This window comes from Carettochelys insculpta, chromosome 9, assembly GCF_033958435.1.
Source record: "Carettochelys insculpta isolate YL-2023 chromosome 9, ASM3395843v1, whole genome shotgun sequence".
Lineage (NCBI taxonomy): Eukaryota > Metazoa > Chordata > Testudines > Carettochelyidae > Carettochelys > Carettochelys insculpta.
In genome coordinates this window covers 61,602,662-61,622,446 of record NC_134145.1, presented here as the reverse complement: position 1 = coordinate 61,622,446, position 19,785 = coordinate 61,602,662, and the positions used below count along the sequence as shown (strand labels likewise).

The 19,785-nt window shown below is 47.0% G+C and overlaps 1 protein-coding gene across 7 annotated transcripts; it reads right to left on the bottom strand.

Moving 5' to 3' along the window:
• Positions 1-1,720: 1,720 nt before the first annotated feature.
• Positions 1,721-17,424, bottom strand: ALDH9A1 (aldehyde dehydrogenase 9 family member A1). 7 transcript variants are annotated; one of them, XM_075003164.1, is made up of 12 exons: positions 17,343-17,424; positions 16,318-16,509; positions 13,760-13,905; positions 12,207-12,336; positions 10,820-10,954; positions 9,883-10,079; positions 8,266-8,406; positions 6,756-6,944; positions 4,416-4,503; positions 3,521-3,662; positions 2,973-3,085; positions 1,721-2,464 (listed from the first exon to the last, which is right to left on the bottom strand). In XM_075003164.1, exons 2-12 carry the CDS (start codon positions 16,481-16,483, stop codon positions 2,370-2,372), a joined length of 1,542 nt encoding a protein of 513 aa, XP_074859265.1. In that variant the 5' UTR covers positions 16,484-16,509; positions 17,343-17,424; the 3' UTR covers positions 1,721-2,369. The 7 variants fall into 7 exon arrangements, with proteins under 7 accessions (XP_074859265.1, XP_074859262.1, XP_074859259.1 ...); XM_075003161.1 differs by lacking the exon at positions 17,343-17,424 and adding an exon at positions 17,203-17,303; XM_075003158.1 differs by lacking the exon at positions 17,343-17,424 and adding an exon at positions 17,037-17,275.
• Between the last annotated feature and the right edge of the window lie 2,361 nt (positions 17,425-19,785).

The window sequence follows — 19,785 nt, the reverse complement described above, 5'->3', positions numbered from 1 at the left end:
TGTGCAAATTAATTGTTTTCATCTTGAAGTCCTGGGAAATACTACAGTAAGGGGCTTGGGGGGAAAAATGTGCTAAACGTACTGGGATGTACTGAAGCCAGTACACTACAGCTTTTGTATAGCATGGTGTGAGCTTAGCCTAGTGACCTGTCATATGGGTGATCAAACTGAGCCACTTCATCCTTCTCCCTCCCTGTGCTAGAACTGTATAGACAGAAGGCTCACTCAGCATCACTAACAGCAAGTGACTGCTCTGTGTGGGTGAACAGAAGGCTGAGTTGCATCCATGTCCCAGCCAGGAACACTGTTCTTTTGATGTGCAGAACGGTGTTGACCCAGCCTCGGTACCCAGTTCCTGGGTGGGGCATTGGCTTCTGCACTAGCTAAAACACAGGTTCAGGGACACTTCATTGCCAAGCTCTCCTGCTACTGGCTACAGCTAAAGCAGGAACTTCAGGCCCCTCTGTTCCAAGTGGCTGCTTCCCTGCCTTTGTCCCAGACCCTTGAATCCTGTGTTCAAAAGCAGCTGTTCCCTTAGTCCCAGCAAACTACATTTTAACTGTAAAGAGTGCTGCAGTCTTCACAGTGAAGCCTTGGCCCGGTGGTGTGTTACCCTGTATTCTAACTCAAGCAACTGCGGGTAACTTAAATTGTATGTTTTCATTAAGAAATAGCCCTGCACGAGGGGAGGAGAGCTAGGTCAATTGTTCCCTAGGAATCTTAACTAATTTTGGCCTTGTTTCCAGGTTTCTTATGGCTGTATAGTATTGTTAGCCTTCAGCTGCTCACTGGGCTCTGAGGGAAAGGCCCTCTGCCTTGATTGCAGAGATGGAGGATGGGTTAGATCACCAAGAGCAGCCAGTGCTAGGTGCTCTCCGTAGAGTGTTAAGCAGGAGCTGGAAACTGTCACGATTCAGTGTTGTGCATTTTGCGTTTGAACAGGCAAAGCTTCACTTAACCCCTTTTTTCCATATGATCAGCTGAGCATTTAGCAGGAGGAACAGGAGATGCAGGGGTGAACCTTGGAGCAAGTCAGGTGGGGGGGAGTAGTGCAGAGGGAAATACAGGGGTCAGACAGGGAGCAAAGAAACCAGTAACAGAAGCAAGGGGCATCCTGAAGTGGAGAATATTTTCTGAACATGGCACATAAGGCATTGAGCAGGTAATGAATTACCAAGGGCCAGCTCCTTAACTGGTGTAAACTGGCATAGGTCCACTGAAGGAATGCCGTTGTGCCTCAGCTGCAGGGCTAGTATAAGCTTATTACATGCAGGCTAGAATTCCACCCTTGATCTTAAGAAAAATTTCCTCTTGATCCCAATTGGCACTCTGCTATGGGGTGGGAGGAGAATGTACACCCCCCACACACACACTTCTACTTCTGAGACACTCTGATATATTTAAAATGCTGTGGCTCATGGAAGCCATTGTGCAGGGACCTCTGTTATAAATGGGATGCTGAGTTAACTTTAAACTACACTGGATAGCTTGAGCTGAGTATATGCTTGTTCCCCACACTTGAAAATTGCAGGTCCTCTTTTAAAGGAGCTAGTATCTCTAACTGCAGTGGAAGGGACCCTTGTATTGACTTCTACAACAGTCTTCTCCAAGCAGAGGGCCGCAGTCTGCATTCTTGTGCAAGTAGTCCCCATTCTTCCACAGCCAAATCCCTCAGGCAAGGCCCCATACCAGTATTTGTTAAACAAAACGAGCATAAAACAAGTGGTTAAAGCTGTTTCTCCAGTTGTGCGGGTGTACATAAAGAATGGGGGGATGACTACCCCACCTGCAGCAAGATGCTGTTCACAGTACTATGAGCTGTATTTGGAAAAAAGCCCAACTGAGCCTCTAAAGAGCTATCCCTATACAGAGATGGGTAGTGTTTCAGAACCTCTCTGTATAGTGGAACAGTGTTGGGTCAGGGTACTGCTGTTCAGAACTGGTCTAGGAAAAATTAAGCATGTGCCAACTGTCATTCTTACAGCTCAGCGTGCAAATCAATGTCTGTAAAGCAGAGATTACATAGGTTTTCTCCAGGCACAATGAACCAGTAATTAGTCATTATTACATGAAAAAGCTGCTGTCTACAGGCAGTGAGTTTAGTCACAACAGCTGCTGGTGATGAATCAAGGTCACTTACTCCAATTTAGTCTTAAGCCCCCAAGCAGATTGCAGAGAATGGGACACTCAGATATAAACCCCCAACTATTTGTGTGGCCTGTTCCCTCTTTACAAATTAGTAGGATTACAGCACACTGTGTGAACCCACCTTCCCCCTTTGGCATGGGACATTCAGAGCACTCTTACTGCCACCTCAAAGTTTCATTGAAATCTCTGGCTGAGTGAGACAACCGGTTGTTCTCATGCCACTAGAAGACAGATTCAACATCACCCATCTCCACACAGACAGTTTTCAGCTGTGAGTAATACTCCATTGCTGCCTGGCCGTTCTCTCTGCCAAACCCTGGAAGGGACAAACACCACACCCAAGAATAAGACAGCAGTGCCAGTCATTACCACCTGCCCTGTTCACTACTGCTCTGTCACCAGCCATATGGCAAGAGGTCAGCCCTGCATAGCTTCACCCCTCTGGGGAAGGGGGACCCTGCCTTCAATATCACTCTCTGGTGGAGAAGCTATTTCAAGTTATCCTTAAAATGAGCAGGGGAGGCAAGGCTAAGCTAGGAGCTGTATCAGGCCACATAAATTCTCCTCCTTTGTTCTTTGTGTGCAATACTGCAGCCCCCTTTACCAAGCTCCTGCCTTCAGTGTCTAACTACAGTCTGGGAAATAGATGGCTAGGCACTCAGAGTAGCTGAGTGGCTTTTGGCTTCCCCAATGCATTAGAGCTTCACCATTTGAGTCTCCCAGCCTAGGAAGAGACCACCTGATCCTCCCATCACCAGGTTAAGGGCAATCTGATTCCCATATGCTGTCTGGTTCAGGATTTACAGAGCTAGTGCCTTGCTCACCTGACATCTTGTATCCTCCAAAGGGCAGCTCCACAGGGCTGATGTTGTAGTTGTTAATGAAGCACATTCCAGCCTGGAGAGCAGCCACCACCCTGTGAGCCCTCTGGATATCTCTGTGGGAAAAGCACAAAGTTTAGCCAGAGCCTTCCCTTGCAGGCCAGTTCCCCCAACCCCCTGAAGACCGCTCCAGTCCCACTGGCAGCTTTTGCTCCTTCATGCCCAGTTGCAGTGCTGAGGAGAAGTGCATGAGAATCCACTCTGCAGGAAATTTTACGTTACAAACTCCTTGGGGCAGGAACCATTTCCTATTCTGTCTGCATAGGGGGCACCCAATCCTAACTGGAATACAAACAGCAGACACTACATGCCCAGCAAAGAGAGGCAGGGACTGCCTGTTGCAGGTTTTATACAGCACCTAGCACAATAAATTCCCATGCCAGACTCTTAGGTGCTAATAAAAGTAAGTGTTCTAGTCTGGGAACATTTTTCCCCCTCTCCTTGGTCCATTTCAAGGACTGAACACTGCCACACACACACCCCGCCCATACCTGGTAAAGACACCACCTGCCAGCCCAAAGGTGGTGTTATTAGCTCTCTCCAGGACCTCCTCCTCAGTGTCAAATGGGAGGATAGACATGACAGGACCAAAGATCTCCTCTTTCACACACGTCATGTCATCTCTGCAGTCCCCTGAAAGCATTGCAGAACACACTTGTATTTGCAGCAGTGAATTCTGTACCTATAACCTCAGCCCCACCACAAGAATACAGGACATAACCAGTAGAGTGCCAAGTTGGGAAAGATTTAGGTAGAAGGTAAGTGGGGGAGGGTGGCATGTCCTATTTCCCTCATGCAGGGTAAGCACCTACTTCTGCACTCATCCCTCTGACTAGTCATTCTACTGGAGTCCAACCCACAACTTGCATTAACTTCCCTACTAAAGCCACCATGCTGCTATATCCTGTCAAGGCTCATGAATCTGAGACCCCATATGCCTTGTGTTGCACCTAAATCCACCCCTACACTACTGATGGAATGCTGCAGTTCAAGGAGGGTTAGTTTCTTTGAAGATCTGCAGTCCAAATTATCTGGCAAGAGATCCTTAAAGGGACATCAACGTCCATGTCTTGGGACACACTGAACACAAACTGCCCAGGATTAGGGAGAAATTCCCATCCCTTTGGGCCAGTTCTCCTGCACTTGTCCATACTGGGGCTACTAATACACCCTCCTCTGAAGCATCAGGTTCTGGCACTGTCAGAGACATTACACACCACCGCTCTTACCTGATTTGTTCCTATACTTCTAGAGTACCATGTATTGCTCAGAGAGCTAGACCTGTCTGAGAAAGAGTTACACCTTTCACACATTTCACTTTAGGTGGAAGGTCCAACTGAGCTCATGAACTTGTTACCACCCTTTATGCAGATAAGAGGATCATACCTAGTACACAGGGTCGGATATAGTAGCCATTCTTCAGCTTGGGGTCATCAGGAACGTACTGATTGCCTCCACATAGCACTTTTGCTCCCTGAAAGTGAGCCACACCACAAGGTACACAGGTGACAGAGCCAGCCCACCACCCCAATGAAGCAATTTAGCTAGCAACAACCACAGCCTTAGAAGAGGCCTGAGGAGTATGGAGTTGGCTACAGTCACAGGAAAAAGTGGATTCCAGGAGTCTGGAGGGCTGAGGGGGTTGCAATAGTGAAATCAGCTTTAAAGAGAGATGAAGTCCCTGGACCACTTGGGAGACAACGAACAGGATTTGTCAACCTGTGGCTGTGTGGAGACCAGGCCTGGTAAAGACACTGCCTGCCAGCCCAAAGGTGGCAGTACTGGCTCTCTCCAGCACCACCTCTCTCTCCTCCAGGCTGGACTCCCAAGGGTTGTTTGGCTCTGTCATCTCCAGCAGGTCTGACATTCCCCCCACCACCACTCCTCCAACAGCTTTGTCGCATAAGTGGCAACACCTCCATGCCCTGAGCTGCATTACTGCCCAGATGCATTATGGGGATGTTCACCCCACCCAGAAAAGAAAGGAGTTTGTTTTACCAGCAGCACTGCAGGCAGCAAAATGGTTAGTCTTCCCAAGAAGTTATTTATTTGGCACACACATGCACCTGCCACCATTAGCTTGACCTTGGTCATAGAATTTTTAAAAAGTGAGATCACCCAGCAGGACATAATTTTTCTCTGATATACTGGAAAGGAAGGGGTTAAATCTGATGTCTGCTCTACTGCTTTTGTCCATCAAGCAGTAACAGCAGCATGCCATTACTGTGACCCAGCTATCAATGGAGTAAATCAAGCTGGGACCTATTAACTGGCATGCACATTTTCCCTGGCCAGCGTTTGCTGTCAGCAGAGAACTGAAAACCCTTGAGTGCAGAGTCACCCAGAACCTGGCCAACACTTGCTGCTCCCCATGTCACATGCTGTGCCCAGGCAGGCTTTCTGTAACAAGCAGCTAAACGAAAAGCCTATTTTCTGCTGTTTGTATTCAGAGCTGGTCAGGGTCCAAAGTTCAGGGCTCAGCAATATCATCATCTGTAACAGGAGAATGACAAACATGCCTGGTGGAGCCCGGAACTGCAGTGCCTTGTTAGTATGTCAGAAAGGGTAATGTGGAGCCCTACACTTGGCTGGTGGCTGGAAGAATGTATTTCCCACTGCTTTGTTTGAAGAGCCCAGAAAGCTGTAATTCGAATCTGCTCAGGTGATCTGTTACTGGCCTGGCATGTTAAACAAAGAGCTCTGCAGTTAAACTTTAAACCAAGACTGCCAGACTCCTCTGGGGAGACAGCCAAATTCAGCTTCCCATGGAGGTACAAGTTTAGAACAACATTCTCCTCCTGCCCCACAGCAGAGTGCCAACTGGGATCAAGAGCAAATTTTCATTAAGATCAAGGGTGGAATTCTAGCCTGCATGTAACAAACTTAGGCTAGGCCGGCAGCTCTGCAAAGCAGCATTCTTCCAGTGGAGCTATGCCAGTTTACACCAGTTAAGGATCTGACCCTTAGCTGTTCATTACCTGGTTCATCCCTTATGTGCCATGTTCAGAAAATATTCTCCGCTTCAGGATGCCTCTTACTTCTGTTACTGGTTTCTCTTTCCTCACTTTCTGTCCCCTGTGCACTACCCCCCCCCACCCCCTTCCTCCAGTGTTCACACCCGCATCTCTTATTCCTGCTGCTAAATGCTCAGCTGTGAAATAACTAGCACTAACACACAAGCTATCATTTGGCTTTAGCATGGCTAAACCAAAAGGCATTAAGGGGACTAGAAAGTTCACTAGTCTCACAGCTATTGTATCTAGGCTGCGTGCAGAGCTGGGCACAAGACACTTTAGTGGTTGCACTTTGGTCCACAACCTGCAATTTTGTTTTTCAATGTAAGCAGAGATTTTGCAGTATTCAAATATGCCCCATAAACAGATCAGTGAGCCAGGCAATTGCCATCTCAGCTTTACATGTTACAATATGGGCTATTTATCCATAGCATCCCTAAGTCCTGCTGAGAGACTAATATCTGAACAGTGTATCTTGCTGTTTGATTCAATATCAAGCCACTGCATAAATTGTAATCCAGGGGTGCTTCCTGCACCGTCCTGGCAGGTATAATTCAGCTACAGCAGGAAGAGGGCTTCATCCCAGGAAAGGTAGGGAGAACATGTTGCCTGTCTATTACACTAGCAGCAGAGGGAGATGGAAAGCCCCGTCCCCAGCATATGACTCTTTCCAACAAGCCTCCTCACCCCCCAGAAAGCCAGGTGCTCTCACCTGCTCCTTTGCCTGAGTAATGAACCCCAGGACTCGCTCCAGGTGGGAGCGGCTGATGAGGGCCCCCATCCTTGTGTCTTCCAGAAGTGGGTCTCCAATTTTAATCTTCTGGGTGCGTTTCACCACTTCCTCCGTGAAGGCCTTCAGGATCTCCCTCTGCACGAACACGCGAGTGCCATTGCAGCAAACCTGGGCCATGAGAATCAGCAGTATCTTACACCAGGCTCTTTAGGGGGAGAAGGGTTTGTGACCCACTATGGTCCCCCACAAGACTCCGTAACATGGCAGATTATCCCACCGAAGAAAGCAGCACATGCACCAGCCACTTGTTTTGTTTAAGCCACCTCTCAGCACTGGGGTTTTTGGCCACCAGTGACTACTAAGTGACCAAAGTAGCTACACAGTTTAACCTCAGACATATTGGGAATGAGCTGAAGGATTCAAGCTCCCTTCCCCACCAATATCAGCTCCATGTGGACCACCAGCATTTTTGCCATTTGCCTGGCAAACAGCCAGAAGCCATTTGGACACAATACACGAAAGAACTGCCTTATGCTGCTTGCTCCATCTCAAAAGCAATAAAAGCAAACAGACTGGCCCACTGTTCATTCCTGCACCACAAAAACACAAACAAGTGTTTTAGTAATCTCACTGCCACCAAGTGGTGAAGATTATGATCAGAGCTGGCTGCTCAAACCCCAAGGTGACACTTTGCTATTATGGCAACTGAGGTTACAGAAAACCCTGATCTGCCTCCCGCGGCTATGACCACAAAAGAATAAACCTCTTGCAAAGCAGTATGTGGAGACAGGAGTATTCTTAACAAGACTCAGAGGAAAGCCCCACCCTGCTGCAGACCCTCAGCAGTGGATTTCGTCAGTAACAGAATCTAAACAGGCCACAAACAGGGAGGCAAAGCTGCACATTCTGATCTCTGTGCACCAAACTTGATCCCAAGAACCAAGATGCAGGAATGGTGGAGCTGTGCAGCCCCTGAAAAGACACTCCTGCAGCCCACAGCAAACCCCAATTCCTGTGGTGACAGAGTAGGCCCTCTTGCTCTTGACGGAGATTCTCACTAGTAGCAGAATGCAGGAGAACAGGGTGTGAGCTAGAGCCCTATGTGGGACTATTTTTATTCTGCTCCCACTTTCTCCTGCTGTAATAGCACTGGGTTCTGCAGGACCCCAATCCACCTGCATGGTTCCACACTAGCCCCACACAGAGCTTTACATGGTGCCCTTCACCAGGCCTGTGAAAGAGGCTTAACCCCAAACAGGTTCCATCATATGCCCTCCTCCCCAGGGCAGTTCTCTTATCAGGTACAAGGAGAAGTGAATGTAACTTGAGTACTTTCTGACATCATTTGCTGTACTATCAGTGGAAGTGGGACAGGGTGGGAGACATGTTAAACCACCTCAACCAACTCCAAGAACAGCTTTGCTGCCTCCTCCTCTCCTACAAATAGGGCATAAGCAAATCACACACACATCCCCATGGAGTTACACACCTCGCCCTGTGTAAGAAAGTTTGCCATCAGGGCTCCATTCACAGCATTCTCCAGGACACTATCAGAGAATATGATGAGGGGGGATTTGCCCCCCAGCTCCAGTGTGACTGGCTTGATCCCTTTGGCCGCCATCTCCATGATCTAGCACAAAGACAGAAAGGACAGACTGGCAGGGGATGAACACAAACTAGGTTGTAAGCGAGGGCCCAACCAGGCCCCGTAGAGCCACAGGAGGAGACCACAAACACCACCCCCACCACTCTTGAAGAAGGCATAAAAGGAGAAATTTACCCCATCCATATATTCACCCTTTGCAACAACAGAAGCAATCACATTCAGAAAGTTAGGGGCTGCTTTGTCAACTGGGGTACTCACTAGGGTACTTACTGTTTCCGGGCTGCTGCCCCAGGATAGGCACAAGAGACTTTTTGCTGATTAAAATGGTAAGTTGAAACCCAAGGAACGGCACAGGTGGAGAACTTACAGGCGTAGGGGTGTATAAATTGGAACATGTAATAGACTGGATCTGTGCATGCAATTAGACACAACACCAGCCTTGGCTACACACAGGGCACAGCACCTAGAGTACCAGGCACACGTGTGTGTGTCTGTTACAGTACCTACAATACCAGAAGCTGGGTGACCCAGTCTGTTCTACTCTGCCCTCAGGTCTCTTTGCTCTTTGGGGCCTCACCAGCCCCAGGGAATAGACACGAATTCTAGGTTTCTCAACAGACAGACTTTGCCAGGGACTGTAGGGAAGGGTGTTTTGTTTGCTTCTGAAAATGCAGCAACCAGAAATTGAGGGGAATGAACAAAATCCCCATCTCCACTATAGGAAATGGCCAGAATTCCTGCTTGATGCTCCACAGGGAAACTTTTGAGTTCCAGACTCACACAACCCCCAAGATAAATCTCCTCCGGCTCCAAAGAGCTAACTACCTCGCTGTGTGCCAAGGCGCCGAATTTGTTGGAAGTAAGATTTAATGCTGCTTACTTCCACAAGATACTATTGCTAGGTAAGCAGCTACCTGGTAATGTTGGGTGACAAAAAGTTACTAATAGTGATCGCTACCCTCTTCCCTCCACCCCACAGGAAGAAAAGAGTCTCTGCATATTAATTGAACTGGAGTTTGGATTGATTGGAGGGGAACATTTTGTTTCCAGTTCTCCTATATTGTCTTGCTGCTTAGTCCAAACACATCCTGATTCAAATTTACCCATCTTGAGTACCAGTATCTCTACCCTGCCAGAGAACGCTGTCTTCATCAGGCTATAACAGGCAGAAGAGTTTAAATCTCTAGCAGACCAGATACTCTCCAGGAATTTGATCAGGTTAATAGCTCCTCTCTGGAGCAGAAGCAGCCTTCGAGGCCCCTCTTCCCTCTGCCAGTTAGTACGCCAGGCAGACCCTTATAGCAGAAGTACAGCCTTTCATCAGACATTTCTATGCCAGATCAGAATAGCATCAATTATGCCAATGTACCCAGCCCTTCTATGGGACAAGCTGCTTGTGCACTGGCTTGTGGGATGAGATCTCCCTCTGCAGCATGTTCTCTGGTATTTGTGCCATAATTAGTAGCCCCGGGCCTTCCCTTGGTGCAGCAAGGTCTTTACCTTGATACCAGTTGGTACACTCCCAGTAAAGGAGACTTTGGCTACATCCCGGTGCTGGCACAGGAACTGGCCAGTGGCAGCTCCACCTTGCACCACATTGAACAGCCCATTGGGCACACCAGCCTGCGTGAAGATCTCGGCCAGCATCACCACGGAGATGGGGGTGAGGGGTGATGGCTTGTAAATCATGGCATTACCTATGTGAATCCAACAGACGGCAGAGGAAGTGGCATGTTAAAATCTGAGGGACACTGGAGGCAGAGAGATGGAGGGAAGGCGTGTCCACACATCTCACCCTCCAGGAGGGGGGTGGACTTTCCCAAAAGACCAACAACAGGCAAGCAGCTGGCAATTTCAGCCTTTTGCTCGCAGTGTCCAAACCAAACGGGCAGAATTTACAAATGCAATATTCTAAATAACTGACAAGGGGGACAAATGAGACTGAAATCACCCAGCAGCAGGAGGGGGCTCAGATGGTACCTGCTGCTGGAAGTAAGTCAGAAGCAGGAACTGAGACACTGCTTTGCTCCTCCCGTTTTTCTCCATCTTCCACCGAAACTCTTATCTATTTGGCATGAGGCTACAGCAGTAGCCCCTTCCTCGTATAAGGATTAGGGTCAGAAGAGACTTCAGGAGGTCATCTAGTCTGACCCCTTGCTAAAAGCAGGGCCAACCCAAACCAAACCATTCTCCTGTAACGCTGCCACCCCACAACTTACTCGATATCTTTCCCTTGCCTTTGTCTCCCTTCCCTGTCAAAAAAAAAAAAAAAAAGGGGGCGGTGGCGGGGGGTCTCTATGAAACGGACCCAAGACAAACAAATCCTTTACCACCCACTAATGGCTTGTAGTCCATGAACCCTTGACCTGACGCTGACTTTTACCACATGATCCCCCCCAAAGAAACCTGCATTGGCAGAGGGAGGGTGTCTCATTACCACAGGCCAAGGCTGGGGCAGATTTCCAACAGGCAATCTGGAAGGGGTAGTTCCAGGCTCCAATCCCAACACACACTCCAAGTGCCTCTCTTCGGGTGTAAGCGAAGGATCCATTGGGAAGCTGAATATGCTGACCTGGGCATGGATAAACACAGGTGATGTTAGATGGTTACCAACAAAGCACCTTACTGCCCCATCAGGCAGCTTGAGGTCCACTTCCCTGCCCTACTGCCAAACTGGGATCCAGGCCAACAGATTTGCAAGTGCCCCAAGACCAGGAGCATCAAATGGGATTAGCCCAAAGCTGCCTAGAATCTTAACTCAAGGAGCAGCTCCACCCCTCAGGGAGCTTGACAGTGAAATCCTCACAGCGCCATGGGAATTAGCAAAGGGACAGAGACTAAGAGCAATTCTCTGCTGGCCCAGGCATGTGCCCATAAGCCCATTGAAACCAGCTGCACTTAAGTAGGTCAATAGGAACAAGATCATGTGGTTAAGTCACTGGCTCTAAGATCCAGGCAAACTGGGTTCAATGTTCAGTTCTGTCCGACCCCCCATTTGACTTTGGGCAAGTTACAGCTTTCTATGCCTCAATTTCTCCTTCTATGAATCAGAGATAAGCCTTTTTTCCCCTCCCACCCTTTTCTTGTCCATTTCTGCTGTAAATTCTTCACAGCAGAAACTCACTCTCTCTCAGTACTGTATAAACCACACCTAGCACAATGGGGTCCTGACCTCAGCTGGGGATTTTAAGCTAAGAAAACATATATTGCTTTAGAACTTCCATTTGCTAGCTGTTTTAGTACAGCCTCACCCACATATATTCAGAGCTGTGCCCGCACCCCTAGACTAGAAGACTTAATTAACAAAGCCTTCTTTAAGAAATGATGTTGAACTAGAGTGAAGCCTGCACAATGTCTCGATGGAAGCTGAAAAATCTTACAGTACTTATAAAAAAGAAGCCAGCAATACCATTGGAAGTGTGGCCAGCTGCCTTTCCCCACTCACTATCAGCATGACTATAAATGGACTCCTGTTACATGCAGAATGGCTGTCCTACATACTTGGTCATCGCATTCCCTAGGCCAAATTCATGCTCAGTTTAATCCCCATTGATCTCTACCGGAGTGCCAGGAGTCCAACAGGTTTTACAGGACAGAAGTGGTCATCCCCCACTCATCTCTAATTCAACACTCCATACAGTGCTGCGATACCTGCTATAGGAAACATGGTATCTGAAACCAAAATTCTATGCTATTGCAAATAGCTGATGACTTCCTAGCAGCCCTCACATTTGTCCTCATTTAACTAAATGATCATTGCAATGTACTGGTGACCAACTCACCACTGGGGAAGAGAAATGAGGGGCCTAGTATAGCGCTCTCACCTGCTATTGCCCCTGCTAAACCTGCATAATACTCCAGGCACTGCCAAGATATGTCAATGTCCACTCTGGCTTCAAAGATGGATTTCCCATTATTGATGGTTTCCATGGTGGCAATTTCTTCCCTCCGTTCCTATAAGTGCAGCACAGTAACAGCATTAGACAGACTATGGCATCACCCATAGCTAGTCAGCAGCTTTCCAAACTTAGATAAGACAGTCTTTGCCATCAGTAATTTTCCAATCCTCTCTGCAAGGCATTATTTTCCACTTACCTTTTATCAGTTTGCCCATGTCTTGAGCTGGATGTAGGGTTGTATCCAATGAAGACTGCTGGATCTGCTCATAGGTCAGCTTTTGCTTAACATCCCCTGCTAGATTTTTCTATCATATACATTTCAAAGTGGAAATAGAGCAAATACTAAGGAAGTTCACAGGTGATACTAAATTGGGAGTTAATTGCAAACAGCGAGGAAAGGAAAAATCTGAAGAGGATACGAAGTGGCTAGAACCATGGATTTATTCAAAAAAAACCTGCTAGTAAATCATCTTTGTTCCCAAACTGCACCGAACATGGCATTACCATCCCTCTGTATGAGTCAGAGAGCAGAAGCTTGACTATGAAGGAAAACATAAAAACACATCCCTCCAAAAATATAGCTGAGCCAAAACTGAAATGGTGTTTAGTATACTTTTCCGTGCAAGTATACTTTCATTTCACTTAGAATGAGACTCTTACTAATGCACCACAGCCAAAAGCTTATTGCATTAAGCCCTGTCCACATTACAAACTTACCTTGCTAAAGCTATGTTGCTCAAGTTGTGGAAAATCCACACCCCTGAGTGACAATTATACTGATCTAACTCAAAGTCCAGACATCACTATGTTGACAAGGGGGCTTCTCTTGTTGACATAGCTACCAACTCTCAAGCAAATGGATGGACTATGCTGGTGGGAAAAGCTTTCCCATCAGCGGAGGTAGTCTTCACTACACACTCCAGCTTAGCATAACTGTGTACAAACCCTTAGGAGTTGTGAAGTAAGTCGGTGTAGACAGTAACACAAGTAACGTTCCAAAAGCAAACGGAGACAGGAATTATGCTCTTTACTTCCTGCAGTGACAGGATTTCTGGACTTTGGGAGGTTTCACTTCTAGCAAGTTTATATGGGTTTGTGCGTGTCCACTGCAAACAAAAAATTCAATTTACAATAAGGATATAGAAGCTACAAAAGTGGGACAGGTACACTGAAGGCTCTGCTGAGAAAAGACGGAAGACTGAACTAGCACTCATACGCAACAAAGCTGCCTTGAGCGACTTGATGAATGCAGAAGAACCCAGCCCTGCCCGAGGGAACCTATCTGCAAGGATCAAACATGACTCTCAAATTGTGCATTCCTCATACAGTTTGATTAGGTATTGCTGCATTATTATTCATATCTAGTGCTGCAAGCACAGCGTAACAGCAAGTTGTTACGGGTTAAAAGAGCAACTCAGGAGGAGGATCAAGGACAAGACCACTCCATTTCAACACAAGAGAAAAGCTTTATCACATACCCGAATAATCCTGGCAGCCTCCAGCAGAACCCTGCTCCGCTCCATGCCTGATTTCTGGCTCCATATCTTAAAGGCAGCTTTGGCATTCTGTACAGCGAGATCCACTTCCTTCTCCCCAGAGAAGAGAAACTTGCCCATCACTCGACCTAAGAAGAATATGTTCATATTTTAGAGAGATGGCATTCAGAGATGTTTGCCAATAACCTTATTATCAGCAAGTGTTTACAGAAGTAGCGCCAATGTGATCCAGTTTACAGCAGTGCTTCCCCAACTGTGTTTCACAAAACACTGGTGTTCTTCTGTGTGATGTGAATGGGTGTTCCCAGAAAAATTTTTGATGTAAGTGATATTTGTCCTTCTAAAATATTAAATATGAAATTGTGGGTATCAAAACACTATGGTATTTAATAATATTTAGATTACAGGCATACTAATATTTAACACATTCATAATAGTAATTATGCTATTCATGCCAAAACAATCAGGGAGTTGATTCTGATTGTTTCGGCACAAGTCATGTTCAGAGAAATCATGTGATGCTGCACCCGATATGAGGGTCCAGCTCTCCAACGTCATTCCTAATATTAAGTGGATTTGTGATCAAAAGATGTAAAACAAAAAAAACACAAACACCACAGGCAAGTGTTATTATTTTCCAGTAATTTTCTGTAAAATAAACAAATTCACTTAAAAAAAAACCCACACACACAAAATTTAAAAATATTTTCCATACCTAATTGGTTTTGCATTTCTTTTTCATAAAATATTTTTTAAGCTTTAAGGAAGGACAGTGCTTTTCTGAACAATACTGTCCTTTCTATTTTGTACAAAGAATGAAACTAACCATCCAGCTTTTGGCTGTTTTATTGATTTGTGTTTGTACTTAATTTTTACACTTAATTTTAGCGTTGCTAACTGACCTCCTATCAGAAAGGCACTAGTTCATTCAGATGATTTTCTCTTATTTTTTGCTCTTTGGAAAATAAAACATCTAAAAAATCTCTTTTAAAAATTAACTTTTGAGCATTACATGTGGCAGTTTATCCAACACACACACACACACACACACACACACACACACACGACCAGCATGCATGTATTCCACCACCATATTCCAAGCCCAACAGAGGTCCATGGCCAAATTAGCTTGGAAAATGCTGGTTTACAGTATCAAAAGTGTTCATTCAGTCTCTGACTGCCTTGGCATTTAGGCTGACGGATTTCGAGGCCACAAAGCGACATTGATCATCTTGTCTGACCTCTTGCATATAGCATGTCACCTATTAATTCTTACACTCAGTCCAGTAACATGTGGTTGGACTACACCATTTTTTGATAAGACATTCAATCAAAATTTAAAGATTTCATATGATGGAGAAAACATCACAACCTTTGGTGAACTGTTTCAATGGTTAGTTAACTTTGCTGTTCAAATTATGCTCCATACTTCCAGTTTGAATTTGTCAAGGTTCAACTTTGTTGGCTGTTAGGTAACAGAAGTAACTTCCCTATATGGACTCTATAGGGCTTGGGACTATCCACCCCCTCCAAACATCCTTCCCATAAAAACCTTTTAATCCCAGCATTTTAAGACAATTGGTTTTAATATATTTTGAATGGGTCATCTAACACAAGTTGGTATTGGAAGAGACTGTTGCTATCACCAAGCATCAGCTCTTGTACAGTTCTGGATGAATCTCTCATTAAAGTCAGTGAGCATTCTGCTCATGGACTGGGTGCAGGGCTAGGCTGCAGATGTTGGAACTGATATGGACTGTGACAGCTTATGATACTGAAGCTAATTTCAAGTGTTTTTTATTATTTTAACAAATAAGGACCAAAAACTTGCCTCTGAATATGACCATTATGCAAGAATGCCCAACTGTTCTGTGCTAGAGCTACGATTTCCCTAGGTGGGTAGTCATCTAAAAGTTCTGCCCAGCTTGAGACATTGTAAAGTGATTTTCAGAAAATGGCTGTCCAGTACCGTCTGAAAAATCAAAACTCCTTAAGATGTCTCGACCTGGGCATTCAAAACCTGAGGCACTTAAAATCTACAGGAAACTTTCAATCTGGCATAATTCACTGGCATGAAAGATGACCTGGGCAGAAGGAGCTACACAAAGGCTTAAAATCTTTGAAGTGTTTGAGGAGCTGCACCAGAAGCGATTCCCACATAAGAAATGCAAGCTTCTGCTTAGTCAGTCTGTAGGATAGTTGCCAGTGTATCAATGCTGAACTTCCATCAGAGGTGGTCATTCAACCCTATTACTGGTGTAGTACCCAGAGGCACTGAGACCTCATCTGGGGTGAGTGAAGCCTCTGCTCTACACCCTTGGCTGAGAGCCAGCTGGCCTTTAACTCATGTGGTAGCATGCAGGGCTTTAGACCCTATGCTCGCAGGTTCTATCCCTGGGCTAGCAACCCAGGTCTGTCGGCATTATGCTGGCTTTAAGGCAAATTCATACTTTTCCAAATGCCACTGTCTACTGGGACTATGGCAGCTCTTCCTTGGACCCAGGATGCCATCCTTGCTCACGAGACCAGAAAGCCGTTACCTGTTGCTGGCTCATACACTTCTTCACTGTGGCTTCCACCAACAGGCTGAACTTGGGCCCCATCCCGGTAGTTGAGTGGCTGCTGCAACTGGAAGGTGCCAGTGCTGCTGCTCATGGTGCCAAAGGAGCAGAATCGAGGGATCCGCAGGGTGGGCCGTAGGAGCATCCAAAGGGCTTGGAGGCTGGAATTGGCTGTAAGGAGAGAGACAGGTGTCAGTCACTGAGTCTCCATGCCAGGAACCAATAACACCACCCCACACAAGGGGGGAGAAGAGGCCCAAGCATTGGAGGGGTTGCAAAAGCCCCCATAATGCCAGCAGGGGAAGGGACCCCAATGCTAGAGTGGGAAGGGATACGAAGTGCCCCATAATCCTCTACCATGGAGGCTCCGGCACTAGGCGAGAGAGCACTATGGAATTCCTCCATAATCTTCTGGTGGACCCCAGCAATGGAGGTGGGGGTAGGGGTATGGAATCCTCCACACACCCTCCTGTACCACTGACAGGGAAAGAAGAGGGGACACGAAATGCCCCATAACCCCTTGCAGAGGGGACCCCAGCACAGGCGAGGGCGTGGGGCAAGGCGGAGGGATACGCAACGCACGATAGCCCGCTCAGATGGAGCGCCCGCAACGGGGCGTTGGGGGGGAGGGGCGAAGGGATATGGAGGCCCCATAACCCCTGCGACGGGGAGGGGGCGAAAGGATACGGAACGCTCACGAGCCCCTGTCGAGCGGCAACACGAAGCGGAGGGATATGGAACTCCGTAACGTGCCGCAGTTTGTCCCACCGTTACCCGCCGCAGGGCCCGGCTCCGAGCGGGGGACAAGAGCCAGGCGCTGCCCCAGCGGAGAGGGCAGGAGACCGCAGGAGCTGCCCCGCTGACCTCCCAGTGGCTCTGGGCTGCAGCGGGACAGCTGGACCTTAGCCACGGGGCCTTCCGGCGCTGCACCGCCCGGCGCATGGGTAATGGGGTCCGCGCCAAGCCCCGCCCCCTCCGGCCAGCACCAGGGAGCTGCCACTGACCCGACTCCCGCGCGGTCCGCAACCCCGGGACCCGAGCGGTGCTGGGTAAATCCTCGAGCGAAGAGTACTTGGAATGGGCGAGGGGTGTTCAGCCTGCGCCCGAACGGGCCACGGGGCGGCGCTCACGTGGCAGCGAGGGCGGTGTGAGACCTGAGCACAAACCAGAACCTCCCTGGCAGGTCCTCCAGGGCCCACGTCTCTGCCGCTCTCCTCCCAGGCCTGTACCCAGAGGGACTGTAACTCCAGCCTCCGTGCGGCCATGGGGGGAGGAATGAATCCTCTGCTAGTCACACTCACGGAGCTTGGGCCAAATGGCAGCTGTGCTCAAGGCAAGGATTTGCTTCTGCTGAGTGGTGAACAGGGGCAGCTCCCCTCACGCAAAAATCTGTTGTGAAAGAGCAAAGATTGCTCAAATTGCGGCTCTTCCCTGCAATCATTAGAAATCACTGCAGGTGTCCGTGGAGGCAACAGTGACCTCAGGCCATAAAACCACAAGGCACACACATGCCTTAGGGCCCCAAGCTTTGCCCACTTGCATAGTCACAGTCTCTCTTTCCTAAGATGGAAACGTACACGCAGTTCTCATGTTCAGTTCCTCAAAATGCCAGTCAGATGAAAACCTTAACTGATTTCTGCTGCATTGAGAAATAGCTTCTGAAGGAAAGCATCCTGCGGATTGACAACCTCAAGTGCTCAAAGACAGTAGTAAGTCATTGCCCAAACATCAGAAGCTTAAAAAATAACCATTTTTTATTTGCCTTCTGTTTTTTTAATCATTTAAGAATCACATTTTAAAATTTGGTAACTGTGAGCTTGATTTTTTTCTTAAATGAAAAATGTGTTCTCCTATAATCACATGACTCCAATAGGGCCTGATCTTGTAGTTTTTATGCAGGCAAAATGAGCCCTGGAACTTGTCTGCATCTGCACAAGGAATTAACACCTTTCTGTCTCTAACTGATAAGAAAACAAATACAATAGATACCTGTAATACAAACCTTAACTACAATTACATACTTCCGCTAAACACATTGTGCCTGACCTGTTCACAAGTTTCAATTCTGAATACTTGCTAATTTTGCTGAAGCTTTTGCATGACAGTGAGGGAACTTGAGTGCTGCACATCATTTTCTTTGAGGCAAAACAGATTTACAAAAAATGCAGAATCTGGCATTATTGAACTGACAGCGGTATGCCATCTTCACAACTGGATAAAAATATTAACTTGGCATTCCTTTGTTTTTAAGCACTTGTATTGGGGTTGTGTGGTGTTTAAGCAACTTTAACCAGATTTAAATAAAGTTTATACGTGCACAGGCACTCTTTGGCTGTGTCTACACGTGCCCCAAACTTCGAAATGGCCATGCAAATGGCCATTTCGAAGTTTACTAATGGAGCGCTGAAATGCATATTCAGCGCTTCATTAGCATGCGGGCGGCAGCCCCGCTTTGAAATTGATGCTCCTTGCCGCCGCGCGGCACGTCCAGACGGGGCTCCTTTTCGAAAGGACGCCGCCTACCTCGAAGTCCCCTTATTCCAATGAGCTCATGGGAATAAGGGGACTTCGAAGTAGGCGGCATCCTTTCGAAAAGGAGCCCCGTCTAGACGCGCCGCGCGGCGGCAAGGAGTGTCAATTTCGAAGCGCGGCTGCCGCCCGCATGCTAATGAAGCGCTGAATATGCATTTCAGCGCTCCATTAGTAAACTTCGAAATGGCCATTTGCATGGCCATTTCGAAGTTTGGGGCACGTGTAGACATAGCCTTTGATAGGATTCAAGGGTAGGGTTTATTTGCAATTATTTATTTAAAAGATTCCTGCAGAAGTGCCCCTTGTTGCCACAGATGGGCAGTCTTGAATGTACCTTGGCCATATCATTTAACTGAGCACATATTATCACATGTAGTTGAGTAGTTAGTGCAGTTACTATGAATGATAGGTACGACAAACATGCCTCTAAAGATATATTGACCTCTTCCACGGGAGTGGTTTATAATTTCTGGTAGAAGTGCAGAGATGATATTTAAAACCATTCTACCTCTCAGTAGCTCTAGAACGCTGTCTACTGTGAGCCTGATAAAAGTTTAGCTTCAGGATTTATTAAGTCCTTTCATACAACAAGTGAGGTGAGCTCCAGCTAGTAAAACTAAACTAGATAAGCATGGCAATGTAGACCTGGAAACTGATTGCTCATCTCTAAAGTACAGTAACATTTAGCATCTGGTGCAGGCTGTGTGCATACACTGCAACCCCAGGCACTGAAGTTGTAGATACATCTGGTATCATTAATGTATAACAAAACAAGAGATTGTGCAACTGTTGATTTAAAGTGCAACTAAAGGTCATGTTTGTTTTCAAATATGGCTGCCATTGAAGATTGCAGCTAGGCCGACAGGTAGAATTTGAGAACTGTAATGTGACATAAAACACTGCTAATTTGAGTTC

Excerpts from the sequence above, each read along its gene's own strand:
- ALDH9A1 (XM_075003164.1), bottom strand. The coding sequence starts at position 16,483 with ATGCTCCTACGGCCCACCCTGCGGATCCCTCGATTCTGCTCCTTTGGC. Across the intron at positions 4,504-6,755 it reads TTACTCAGGCAAAGGAGCAG|GGAGCAAAAGTGCTATGTGG; the intron begins GTGAGAGCACCT and ends GCTCACTTTCAG. Across the intron at positions 3,086-3,520 it reads GCAGGTGGTGTCTTTACCAG|AGATATCCAGAGGGCTCACA; the intron begins GTATGGGCGGGG and ends CTTTTCCCACAG.